The sequence below is a fragment of the Chelon labrosus genome (genome assembly GCF_963514085.1).
Source record: "Chelon labrosus genome assembly, chromosome: 20".
NCBI lineage: Eukaryota > Metazoa > Chordata > Actinopteri > Mugiliformes > Mugilidae > Chelon > Chelon labrosus.
In genome coordinates this window covers 8,481,334-8,494,101 of record NC_140353.1, presented here as the reverse complement: position 1 = coordinate 8,494,101, position 12,768 = coordinate 8,481,334, and the positions used below count along the sequence as shown (strand labels likewise).

General features: G+C 42.4%; 1 protein-coding gene across 6 annotated transcripts in view; it reads left to right on the top strand.

Annotated features, from left to right (window-relative positions):
* The window catches only part of pcnt (pericentrin), a 31,809-nt gene that overhangs the window by 7,251 nt on the left and 11,790 nt on the right, over positions 1–12,768 (top strand). For 3 of the 6 annotated variants that reach the window (XM_084569295.1, XM_084569293.1, XM_084569291.1), the window contains 33 exons: positions 133–549; positions 672–890; positions 1,044–1,139; positions 1,259–1,402; positions 1,654–1,909; positions 2,104–2,183; positions 2,327–2,624; positions 2,993–3,093; positions 3,309–3,420; positions 3,509–3,635; positions 3,738–3,857; positions 3,934–3,991; positions 4,084–4,188; positions 4,288–4,399; positions 4,479–4,519; positions 4,611–4,742; positions 4,859–5,105; positions 5,225–5,375; positions 5,639–6,092; positions 6,242–6,439; positions 6,563–6,634; positions 7,186–7,290; positions 7,580–7,732; positions 8,435–8,581; positions 9,751–9,911; positions 10,116–10,288; positions 10,414–10,595; positions 10,694–10,856; positions 11,058–11,300; positions 11,418–11,447; positions 11,719–11,951; positions 12,069–12,176; positions 12,437–12,457. In XM_084569295.1, the coding sequence (XP_084425421.1) occupies positions 133–549; positions 672–890; positions 1,044–1,139; positions 1,259–1,402; positions 1,654–1,909; positions 2,104–2,183; positions 2,327–2,624; positions 2,993–3,093; positions 3,309–3,420; positions 3,509–3,635; positions 3,738–3,857; positions 3,934–3,991; positions 4,084–4,188; positions 4,288–4,399; positions 4,479–4,519; positions 4,611–4,742; positions 4,859–5,105; positions 5,225–5,375; positions 5,639–6,092; positions 6,242–6,439; positions 6,563–6,634; positions 7,186–7,290; positions 7,580–7,732; positions 8,435–8,581; positions 9,751–9,911; positions 10,116–10,288; positions 10,414–10,595; positions 10,694–10,856; positions 11,058–11,300; positions 11,418–11,447; positions 11,719–11,951; positions 12,069–12,176; positions 12,437–12,457 (5,259 nt within the window). The remainder of the gene's footprint in view (positions 1–132; positions 550–671; positions 891–1,043; positions 1,140–1,258; positions 1,403–1,653; positions 1,910–2,103; positions 2,184–2,326; positions 2,625–2,992; positions 3,094–3,308; positions 3,421–3,508; positions 3,636–3,737; positions 3,858–3,933; positions 3,992–4,083; positions 4,189–4,287; positions 4,400–4,478; positions 4,520–4,610; positions 4,743–4,858; positions 5,106–5,224; positions 5,376–5,638; positions 6,093–6,241; positions 6,440–6,562; positions 6,635–7,185; positions 7,291–7,579; positions 7,733–8,434; positions 8,582–9,750; positions 9,912–10,115; positions 10,289–10,413; positions 10,596–10,693; positions 10,857–11,057; positions 11,301–11,417; positions 11,448–11,718; positions 11,952–12,068; positions 12,177–12,436; positions 12,458–12,768) is intronic. The other 3 variants (XM_084569296.1, XM_084569294.1, XM_084569292.1) reach the window with 2 other exon arrangements.

Sequence of the window (12,768 nt, the reverse complement as noted above, 5' to 3'; positions counted from 1 at the left end):
TTTCTGCACACAGTAGTTTACATTTTCCTAGTTCATATAGATGGGAATGATAGTATATAGCAGCAGTGGATATTTAAAGACTTAAATTGTAGGCTATTCACAAAATTAATTTCCCTGTCTTCCTTTCTCAAGGCCCACTGTGAGCATCTCATGTCAGAGCTAGAGGAGACAAAGCAAGAGCATAAAAACACATCAGCCCTGTTGGCTCAAAGGTCTCTGGAGCTCAACACTGTATTAAAGGAGCTTGAAACAACACGTGAGCAGATTCTAAATGCCCAAACAGAAGTGGAGAGATTGCGGATGGAGCTGCAGAGGAGCGGTGACAGTCTAGACTGTACAGAAAAAGAGAAAAATGAGCTGGAATCTCAGATCTCCTGTTTGAGACAAGACCTGGCCCATTTGGAGGAGGCCCAGGCTCTGTCACTGCAACAGAGGGAGGAGCACAGGAGGAAAGAAGAGGAGATGGATGAGCGGATCAAAAAAATGGAACAGGTCCTGGAGGAGGAGCTTGAACAGTTTGAAAACATGCTGAAAGCCAAGGACGATGAGGTGAGAGATGCAATGTAGTAACATGCAATTTGATTTATTTTCTTTTATGGTCAATGTACATCTGTTTGAACTATCAGTGTCCAGCAATTACAATGGCACACATGTTAAAATGTTTTTTACAGTTGGCTGAAGAGAGGGAGAAGTGGGAGGATGAGAGACAGGAGAAGGAGAAGGAGCTCCTTGGTGTGACGCATCAACTGAAGGAGCAGATGAAGAAGAAAGAAGAGGAGTTGAATGCTCTCATGGAGAAGCAGGTCCTGGCTGTGGAAGAGGCCACAGAAAAGCTCGTGGCCTTTCACCGACAAGAAATAAAAGAACTGATGGAGAAACATCAACAAGAAGTAAGATTTACAGACAAAACGGCACAAATGTTGTCTGTGTAATGTGATACTGATCAAGATTAAAGAGTATTTGTTGAGGGTTGTGCAGCCTTGCCTCTAAACTTTGTGTTGGCTTGGCATTTCCTTGATTTGTTTATCCGCTTGAACGCCTAGATTTCGGAGTTGAATGCTCACCTGGAAACGGAGCTGCTGAAGCAGAAGGCCAGTATGGAGGAAGAACAGACACGACAGATCAGCCTAATCAAACAGGTACTGGTGAATGGAGATTTCACTGTAGTGTACCTTTTTATAGAGAGAATTTTAGTTGTTAAATCATTTTTGGGATAATTTCTAAGCTCTTCTTGTCTCCTATTCCGTCTTCCCCTCAGGTAACTGAACGCGAGCATGAGAGAATGGTCTCTGAGCTGAATGCCAAACACAATGAGGAGATTAGTCGGCTGAGGACAGAGGTGTCCTTGGAGCTGAGGGAAAGCATGGAGGCTGCCCACCAGGCTGAACTGCAGCAGTTGCAGGTATATTCTATAGAAACAAATACATGGTTACATCCTCATCTTCAGCATATATCAATATATTGCCATTATTTGCCTCTTTGCATAACAGTGTGATAGAGAAATATATCAGTCTCAGTTTTCTGTAGCTTTATTAGGTTTGTTCTACTTTGAACCAGTCAGAAATAGATATAAAAGAAAGCAGTGTCCGCTACAGTGTTACTAATACCCTCACACAAACCATATTTTGCGGTTTCATTCTTTTTTTATTTTAGGCCCATAAGACCTTTGAGCTTGAGGCCTTGCGACTGAGCCTGACTACAGTCCACGTGTCCCAGCTGGAACACTCCCAAGTGAACTTGCAGCAGGAGCAGGAGTCTGCTCTCGTCAAGGTCCAGACCTCCATGAGGGAGACATTTGCACAAGAAAGTGCACTCATGCAGGCCCGGCATCAGTCAGAACTGGAGCGTATCAAACAGCAGAACCAGGAGCAGCAGGAGAGACTGCGTGAGCTGCACCAACAAGACGTGGGTGAGTGCAGGCGAGAGTGCTTTTCAGTTGTTCTCTGTTCTTTTTTATCTTTGCCCTTTGGTGCACTCGACATGTGCACAATTATGACTGTGAGTGAATCACGCTCATTCTTTAGCTTGTTCAGTAAAAGAAGAGCACAATGACAGATGTAACTTTCCACTTCTTTGACTTAGTGAATCCTTTTGTATGTTCAGACAAGTTGAAGCAGCAGTGGGAGACTCGTGTTTCTCAGGAGAGAGCTTCAGTGGACGAACAGAAGGCCAAAGAGATGCAGGTAAAGCTTTATAACATTTATATACAATTGTTGAATTTTATATATGAATATATTTAATCTGAAATAGCGCCTGTACTGATATTTTACTTGATACCGGATACAATTCTGTGTTTCAATTTATCTTGCCCTTCTATTTTTCTCAGGCTCTGAGGACACAGTGGGAGGAAGAGGCTGAAAGCACCCATGCAAATCTGCAAACATCTCTCACAGAGATCCAAAACAGCCTCACTGCAAGCCAGGAAGAACTTGCCAGCACCCGGGCCTCTCTCACCGAGACCAAGAAAGCTCTAACCGAAGCCTGTGCAGCTCTATCCCAGAGCCAGTCAGAGCTGCAGGAGGCCCGCGCCAGCCTTGAGGAACTCCAAACCATTAGCAATGAGCAGACCCAGAAATTGGAGGAGGAGCTGAGAGAAGCCTGGGCTGACAGAGATGCTGCTGCTCGTAAGTTGCATCCTTGTAGTCTTCTGCTTATTCTTCACAATTCATGGAAGAGAATATCCTGACATAAAGGCTCCACAAATAGTTTATTTGTGCAACTGGTGCTGACTAGCCAACTGATGCCATGTTTTTTCTGTGCAGTTTGTCTTATGTATAAATATCATAATCATCTTTATTGCCACGCATGTTCTCACATACAACGAATTTGTTTAAACTTAAATCCAAAACATCAAACGATACCAAAAATATAAACGGAGGAGAAGTATTAGAGATTTGCAAGGATTTGTGCAGATGGCACGTTATATTATGCTTTACAGTCTATTTATACAAACTGTCAATGCTTTGGTTTCTGTGTTGTCAATGTTGATTAGGTTCTGTGGAGGAGTTGATTTCCAGTCATAAGGCAGTTATGCAGGAGAAGGAGCAGCGGGTGCTCCACCTAGAGGAGAAAGAGCAGCAACTGCAGCAAGAGGTTCGTTCACTGTAACTCTATTTCTTGCCTGAAAAGTCAAATAACACACATTACCTGTCATCAAAAATAGGTTTCTTGTTTAAAATTTTGTGAAGGCTTTATCACAATGCATATATTTTTATCAGGCTAGGAAACCTATAGCTAGTAAAATCTTAGGATTTTGTGTTATCCTCTTTTGAATTTCACAAAAGTGATCTTTACACTTTGTCAAGCAGGTTTTGCGCCTACAGGAGGAGAAGATCTTGCTCAAGCAGAGCTCAGAAGAGGAAGTAGGTCAACTGTGGAGCCAGCTGGAGAGCATGAGGACTAGTCGTCAAGAGTTGGGAGGTGAGATTAATTAACAAACCTGACATCTGCTTGACATTTTTTTTTTCTTTTTGTCATCCTCATATTTATCTGCTTTATTATCCTACAGAGCTTAAGGAGCAGCTGCTAGCTCGCTCGTCCCGCGTGGATGACATCGAACGCTTAAAGTCAGAGTTTAATGAACAAAAACGAGAAATTAAAGAGCAAAATGAGGCTGAACTGGAAAGCCTGAGAAGGTATGAGAAGGCAATCATGTAGGAACACATGTACTAAATATATAACGTATGAATTATGGTCCTTGTCACTGAGATGGCTTTGCTTTTTTTTTTTTTCTTTAGGTATTTTGAGAAACGTCTTCATGCAACAGAGGAGAGCCACAAAGAGGAAATTGCTTTGCTTCAGCTGAGGCTGGTAGAAGGTGCCTTGGAGGAATCTGTGCTTAAAACCACAGATGACAGGTATGTCAGTTGGTCTGCATTAAAGATAACATTCATTCACTACAGTTAAAATAATTGTCTTTATTCTCTGGTTCAGTACTTTGTCTCGGGGTCGCTATGAATATGAAGATGATGTCAAACTGGAAAAACAGAAGGTAATGTATGGATATAGGTATCGATTGTGCTGCACTTCTTTGCTCTTCCTCATTACCACATGCTCTTCATCACATGTTACTCTCTTATCCAGGAAATGCTTGACACTTTGAGGCTTCAGCTGGAAGAGAAACACACAATGGACTTTTCCCATCTGCAATCCTCTTTGAGTCTCTCCTATCAGGAAGAGTTGCAGCAGGTCAGACACTAACCTAGGCATTTGAACTGAAGCCTTTTAGACACACTGTACCGTTATACTCTTTCGCTCACCTGGTTTGTGTTATTACCTGTATATCAGGTGCGCACAGACCTCACTGACCATTACTATGAAGAGCTGCAGGAGATGAAGACTCGTCATGCCCTGGATATAGAGCAACTCAGAGCCAAAATTTCTGAAAGTCATCTGCGAGGTGCTTTACTTATACACTTTGATTAAATAAAAATAATCACTGCAAAGTTGCTAACTTTAAAAATTACTCTTTGTTGCAGAGCTTACTAGAGTCCAATTTGAGGCAACAAGACAGGTTGAGGTGAGAAAACATAATCAAATAATATATACAACAACTTGGACACTAGGTTTATAGTCCTTACAAAACAATGTTTGGCGATTTTCTTATTTAGGCTGAGGTCGAACAGAGGTTGTGGAGTCACAGTGAGGAGCTACAGACAAGTATGACCATTATCCACAACCTGGAGAGCAGACTGGCTGCTCTGAGTAAACAGTATGATGCAGAGGTTCAGAACACACAAAAGGTAAATGTATAACCACTAGAACAGAATCTGTGTAGCATTTAGCCTACACACCAAACCAAGTTTTATAAAACGTTGTGGGAATTTAGTGATCAATACATTCCTTTGAACTGCTGCAGTTAAAGCAGGAGTTTGCTGGAAAGCTCGCCCATCTTGAGGAAGCTCTGAAACAAGAAAGGGAGCATGTGCAGGAGCACAAGAAGAGGCTGGAAGAAGAGCTTCAAGAGAAGCATGAAACGGAGATCTCTGCCCTGAGGTCAGACCTCAACAAGGAGCTGGATCAGGAGAGGGCTCGCCTTGAAAAAGCACTTGATGAGGAGAAGGAGAAGCTGAAGTCTCTACAGGTTGCACTGGACAGTGATCAGAGTAAGACTTGATAATCTAATCTCTCAATTATAGCTTCCAGTGGGATCATATGTTTTTATCACAAGTTAAATTGACATGGTGTTTCTGCTTTAGTTTCTTACATGTTGCTTGTCTCTTAGGCCCACAGGTCCAAATGGTGAGACAGCAACTGGAGGCCCAGTATGACAGCGACCTGCAAAATGCGAAGGACGGCATGTCTGCAGAAATCAAGAAGCTCACTGTTCTGCTTCAGGAGCAGGGAGAGGAGCGGCTGCGCCAGGCCCAAGACAGGTGAGATCTCCGAGATCAAAGTTCTTGATTATAGTTGGAGAATGACATGTTTGTCCTTTAAAATGTATGCTGCTGAAACGCTGAAAATGTCCTCACTATTAGATAAATTAAGGATCAAATATAGTAAAATGGTCAGTTCCTCATAAAGATTGTGATATTAAAGTGATTTTACTTGAATCATAACAGATATACTGTTTTAAAAGTCTCACTCACACAAATCCTTCATTTTTAATATGTCTGGGTACTTTTGTCTGTGTGTTCAGGTTCCAAGAGGAGAAAACTGAACTGGAGCAACATTTGATCCGGAAATGTGAAATGTCTATAACAGAGCTTAAGAACAAACATAAAGCCGAGCTGGAACATGAGAGGGCAACACTGCTGAACAAACACTCACAAGAGATGGACACACTCGACACCAAACACAAAGCACAACTAGATTCACTCAGTGCCAGTCACAGAGATCAGCTTGCAGCTATGGCCGCTGAGCTTGAATCTAAACGCAACGCTGAGCTTGTTGCCTTGGAAGCGGCCCTGAATTCCAAACGAAACAAAGACCTTGAAAGTCTGGAGACCGCTTTCCAGGAGACCAATCAGGCTCAGTTGGAGGCATTGGAAGCAGAATTGTCTCGTAAACACCAGGAAGAGCGGGACGAACTGGAAAAGAGGATGCTGGGTAATATGGACACTTTGGAGGCCACTTATCTGACGGAAGTACAAGTAAGGAGACAAGCTACAGAAAGTAATACGTAATGTTGGACTTTGTTTCGGCAGTGCTTAAGAGCCATTAAAATGTACCGCTTTTGCTTAGTTTTCCCAATTTTACGTAGTTAACATTACTTTAAATGCCATTTTCGTCATTATTTCAGACATTGCGTGATGAAATAGTTCAGCTTGAGGAGAGACATCGTCATGTCCTCAGTAGCCAGAATTCAGAACAAAAACAGCTACTGGAGCGTCACGCTGCAGAGCAACTGTCCGTCAGGGAGGAACTCAGAAAGGAACTGGCTCAGGTGCACATGGAGAAGTTCAGAGCCATGGCAGCAGAACTCAGCCATGTTCACAAGGTGAGAAATGAAACTCGGTAATGGACTCCCTGGCACACTCCTGTCATTTAGTTATTATTATTATTATTATGCAAAATACATGTAACTGAAAAATTCTTTTATGTTTATTATTTCTTCTCACAGACTGAGCTGGCTGCTCAAAAAGAGGCCTTGGATAGCGAACACTGCAAAGCCCTGGAGACACTGAAGAAGCAGGTATTTACCCAGTCATCCCTACATACTTTTGTTGTTCCAGTGTCTTAAAAAAACAAAAATCTGAGTAGCTTCTTAATCACTAAACTGGTTTTAAGGTCACTACAAGCTTGGCACGTATAACTGTGGCATTGTAATTTGAACTGAATTTAGAAAGTGGCACAAAGTAAAAGTAAAAAAAAAAATTATAGGCGGTTATTTTGGATAACAAAATAAAAATCATAGATGTAGCATGTAAGTAGAATATAATGCTGTATGTTTGGATTATATGATGATATACAGTAAGAAGCATAAGACACTGAGAATATCTGTGACTTAAATATCCAAGCAGTTCTCCTTTATGACACTTCTATCACTCTACATATATTGTTACCACAACACAAAAGTATATCACAACTGTCATTTCATCAGTTTGCTTGTGTTATAATGCAAGATGTCTGTGGGGCGTAAACAAAAAAATACTGATGTTGACGTTTCACTTCTGCTTTTTCATTTCTTCATATTATGAGCTTTATTACGTACGATTTGATTTGTTTTGACATCCACCTCTTCAGGTTTTAGAGCTCGAGCAGCAACACAGCACTGCTCTGCAGGTGCTCTCTCATACCTACGCTGCTGAAAAGGAGCAACTCGTCGAGCAGCACCAACTCCAGCTACAGGTGTGTGTGTGTGTGTGTGTGAATCTGTGTCTTTTTCAGGGTGAATGAACATCCCATTCTCTGAACTGCGAGTTGCTTTTAGTGTTTGCACAAGGCTTTGTCCCCTACCGTCTCTCACAGACCATTAGAGAAGGGATTACACTGAGTCATTGTTCATCCTTTTATAATAGTGTATTTGTGTTTAAAGGCACAGAGTATTTATTTGTGCTTTGTCTCTCAGAAGCACTAAAGTTGTGACCGTCTGATCAAGTGCTTATTGTGGCGTTAAAGAAATTCATGTCTGCTCTAGGAGCTGAAGGGAATCTCTGCGCGGGAACTTGAGGCCTGTCGCAGGGAGCTGGAAGAGGAGTCATCAAGGCAAAGACTGCACTTCGTAGAAGAGGCGGAGCTCCTCAAAGTCCAATCAGAAGAGCGACTGCAGGACCGGATTAATCAGCTAAAGGTAAAAGAGGAGATACTTGAGAGATGAGAAAAGAATCAGACCACACTGAAAGCTTAGAAGCATCCTTTTAAATATATATTTTAAATAAATTAAATTACATATAATCAGATCATTGTATGTGGGGAAAAATATCATTTTTTTTCCCAGTAAATATTTTAAAGATATGTATTTATTTGATTCTGAGTGCTTATTTGGAAGATTATTATGCAATAGCTCTGGATTATTCAGAGCTGTGCTGCGTGTGTGTGTGTGAGAGCGTGGTGGGATTGCCCGCTCTAAGCTCCAGCTGCACCAGTTCATTCCTAGGGATATTTCTTTCTCTTGGACTCTTTCCCGCTGCAGCTTTATTCAAGCCCAGTTCTCTCCTAATCCCACCATCATATATGTATAAGTGTTCACGTCCGCCTGTCCCTTTTCTCTGGATCAGTGTGCTGCTGTGCTTGCGTTGGTGTTGCTGCCATCTGAACAGTGGCTAAATGGGATGGATCTAATCTTTTTATCCTCTGATGCTGAAGGTTTACAGGCTGAATGTAGTTTTTTTTTTTTTTTTTTTTTTGCATTGGACCATCTGAAATGTGAAAGCCAGCAGTCTGTGACAAGCCAGCGGGGGATGAATAAACGTACAGCATACAGCGACTTTTTGGGGTTGGTGGTCTGCATCTTTTAATTCGTGTGTCCACATATCTCTGCTTTTCTTTGAAGACGGAGTTTGAGGTGCAGAAGGAGGCGGAGCTTGAAGACCTGAGGCGGAGCTTCACAACTGAACACGAGGAAAAGGAGCGGAGCTACACCGGCAAAATGAGCCAACTCACTGCCCAGCTGCAGCAGCTAGATGCCGTAGTGGCCCAGGTATTATATATATATATATATATATATATATATATATATATACCCACATACAGACTTAAAATCCCTATTGTTTTACTTGGAAGAGTTGACGCCAGACAGACCTGAGAAAATGTTATGGTATTTGTTATTCAAAGCACAAAATCGGTGAGATGAATGAGAATGTATAGCAACTTGGAAAGTGAGGTCTTGTAAAAAAAATGATTTGTTTTACTGTTTGATTGTTGTGAGGCCAGGCTATTTTGGTTGAAGCAGGCGGTAAAGTTAAAAGGTTTGAATAATTGTTTAGTCAACTGCCTCAAAAACAATAATTGTTGCTATTCTTGTGTCAGAGCCAATCAGCAGATTAGTCATGTGAGGGGAAAAATAAAAACCCTTAGTCCCTCATGTTTGTTTATATTTGTTTCCATGGCATCTGCCAAGCTTGAATCTTTTATAGTGAGATATTAACACACATTCACCCTCGTGCGCCTGTGAGGTTTAGCAAAGAGGTTGGGAGGGGTTTTGTTGTCACGGCAACGCCATTGTTTTGTTGAGGCAGGTGGCTGCATGAGAGGTGTTTAGGAGGGAGCGGGAAGGCGAGGGAAAAAGAGAGGGAAGACATGGTGATAGGAGAGGGGGAGAGTGTGCGGAGGACGAGGAAGGAAAGGTAAGGTTACAGATGCAGAAGAAAACTCTGGCTGCTCTTGCTCTTAAATATCTGGCACTGCATCCAGGATCGGGCTTGCGTCACTACTGTACTGACTTGGTGCTTAACGAGAGTCCTACTGCCAAGGATCCCGGATGATTACAGTTTGTGCGTGCTGCTTTTAAAGGAGGAGCAGGAGTGTGTTTGGGTTTACTTGCAGTGTATTGAACGGACTTTCATGAAGAGTATTGATTGTCTTGCCTGAGTGAAAACAGTCGACAGCTGGTTTTTATTTCCTTTTGAGCGCCCAACATATCTTCTGTGTTTGTCATGCTTCTGGCTTGAATAGGATGTTTTTGTTATTTCTCTTACTGAAACTTTAAAAGGCTTAATGGTCAAACGGAATAAGAGAGCGTTTAACAAGTGTTTGTAACAATCGTGAATGCCATGCTTGTTATTATGTCTTATTTGTGAGAAGGGCAGAGGGGCAGGTTTGTCATGAGTGTGGATATCATTAACAAGAAACCCTGTTTGTTTTTTCCAGCTGCGTGCAGAGGTTGGGTGTCTGCAGGGAGAGCTGGAAGGGAAACGTGCAGAGATGGAGACCCTGGACACCCTCCTTCAACGAAGGGAGCGAGAAAGTCAGGAGGGGGGAAATCTTCTGAAGATGCTCACTGATGATTTACAGATGGCTAAGGAGGAACGGTAAGTGATTTTATTTAATTTTCTTTTTTAATTTTTGTGCATCGTTTCATGTGCAACTCTTGTAGATGGGTGAACTGCAAAAGTCCAGATAAGCTAGTTAAATGTACTCACAAAACAAAAACAGATGCTTGTCAGTTTGTCAGTTACAGCCAACAGCCATGTGCTTGCTTGTTTCTGTGTCTGATGTGTCACGCTTTCTTTCAGACACAAACTGCACAATGCAAATGATAAGCTGAAGAAAGTGCTGATTGAGATGCTCCGCAGCATCATAGCAACGGAAGAGCTGGTCGGACAAAAGATCAGTGCCAAAACCAAAGCATCTGAGCCGCCGATTCATCAGAGGAGCTCAACAGGAAACAAAGATGCACACGAATCAGGTCTGTTACTCCTTGTTTATTCTTGTACAGAGAAAGGTGGTTATTTAAAATGTCAAATTTAGTTCTTCAGAATTTCATCTGTGTGTAATATACATGTGAATCATGTCGTATTATGACTTTCATAGGTATTTCAGGTGTAGACTTGTCGTCCGAGGACCTGGAGCTGACCCATCTCCTCTGTGAGAGTCTGCTAGTTTCAGATACTCGGCTCAATCCTGGAGGAGAAGAAGCAGCTCTGAATGCTTGCAGCAGATTACGTCACACAGTAGACACCCTGCTTGATCTGCTCAACCAGGCCAATACACAGGTAAAGGGAGTATAACTGTGCCATTACCTCAAAAACGGTCCTCCACTTGAAAAACAAAATGGTGGTCTAATGATTGTTTGTTTGTCTCTTTTCTCCAGCTGGAGCAGACACACAATGTCCATCTTTCCCTGGAGGAAAGATTCTCTAAAGGCAGAGAAGACTCCGCCCAACTCCTTGAACAGCATATGGTCTTATTGGAGCAGCTCGATCAGGAGGCCAAGCTGAAGAGTCAACTCCAGCTGGAGCTCCACAAGGCAGAGGGTGAGCGTTATATCTGTCAAACTGAACCAGTACAATGCTGCCACTGACTTTCTTCACAACGTCTTCCATTGCCTGTGCTGAGACTTCAACACTAGAACAGTTTAAACTTAACTAAAATTGGTTGTTCGAGATGTTGAGTGTGACAATTTCAATCTGATTAGTTTTTTTTTTCTCACATAAACTTATCGTATTTCGAACCAGGGCTTGTGGAGGGCTACATGGCTGAAAAGGCAATCCTAGAGGAGTCACTGCAGCAGAAGGAGACTCAAGAGGAGAGACTAGTGGAGGAACTGGAGGACCTGAAGTTAAAGCTGCACCAGATGGAAGGCCTCACCGCAGAGCTGGACAGCCTCAGAGTGAAGCATCAGGAGCTCAGCGAGGAGCACGCGACTCTCCTGCGCCTTAAGGAGCATCTCTGCGCTGGACTTGGAGAACGGGAGAAAGGTGAGGAGCACAAAGTTAGGTGTGCCTGTCTGAATAAAATGTTAGATGATGACCTCTTTTTGAGCTTGACCTTACGGTTATGTAATTGCCATGCTCAGTTGTGTCTTCTCTCCGTAGGCCATTGGCTCAATTTAGATCCTGACTCAGGTTTGTGGGTCAGAGTGAAGAGTGGGGGTGGGAATGATTATGCAGTATTTTTGCAGTGCTGTGTGGTTTCTGTTTGTAATACTGACGTTGGAAGTAGCTTTTAGCAGAGCTTCTTTGGCTGCAGTGTCATTTGTTGTTATCTTACTTCTTTAAAGCACATTATGTGTAATTAAAGATGTTTAACTCTTCTCGTTTGCATTTAGAATAATTCTTTGTGCCACAGCTTCCAAATCATTTTCCTCACCCTTATTTTTTTATTTTATTTTTAAAGCTTTGCTGGTAGAGACGGAGCGTTTGACACAAGATAGGCTGGACCTGCAGCGCCGGGCGGAGAAGGACCACAACTCTTTGTCCCTGCGCCTCAGGACCTTGGAGAGAGAGCTTGAAGAGCAGGAAACCAAGGGCCTAGAGACGGAGCAGCATCACAAGACCCAAACCGAAGACCTCAACCAGCGTGTCCAAGCGCTCGAGAAACAGCTGAAACACAACCGTCAGTTTATAGAAGTGAGTTTTTACCAATAGTCTGAACACTTCATGCTACATTAAGCAGCAATGTGAGAATGGCTTCTGAAAAGTGCAGTGTACACCATCACTTTACATAATTTGTTCTTGCGCATACAGGAGCAGGCCGTGGAGCGTGAACACGAGCGAGACGAGTTCCAGCAGGAAATCCGAAGGCTTGAGGCCCAGCTCAGACAGACAGCCAGTGTGGATAACAAAGGACACAGGGTGAGGCCAATTAACTTAATAGAACGTTTATGTTCTTGTCATGCAGATTATTTCCATATTGTTTTTTCTAGATACAGATACATAGTGTTGCATTTGGAGTGTGTGTGGTTTTGTTTGATGTGATTGTCCCGTTTTGTTTTGCTGATTGGATTGTAAACCAAATAACTGAAGACTACACATAGTACCACTTACACTATTGTATTGACAATGTGCCTGACTATTGCCATGTGTTTATCCCTGTGCTGAATGGATTGCTGTAGTTTGAGGACTTGGTTCTGCAGGTATGAAATCTAACTGTAGTGTACTTCTCTTAGCTTCTCTGGTTTTTGGTGCATGGAGTGTATTTTACATCATTATTTCTGTGTAACCATCCTTATGTGAGTTTATTTAGTGCTTGCCATAAGTTCTGTGTTCATTTTCATATCATAGCCCATTTGCTAATAGTCATTCGCTTCTTTTTCCACACTTCATTTGTTTCTCATCTCCACATCTGCTCTCTGGAATGGCTTAGCTTGCGTGTCCGCATTAGTGGCTGTAGATCTGGAATGGCTTATTTAGCTCTGACTCTTTTACTTTGCTAATCCATTTCTGC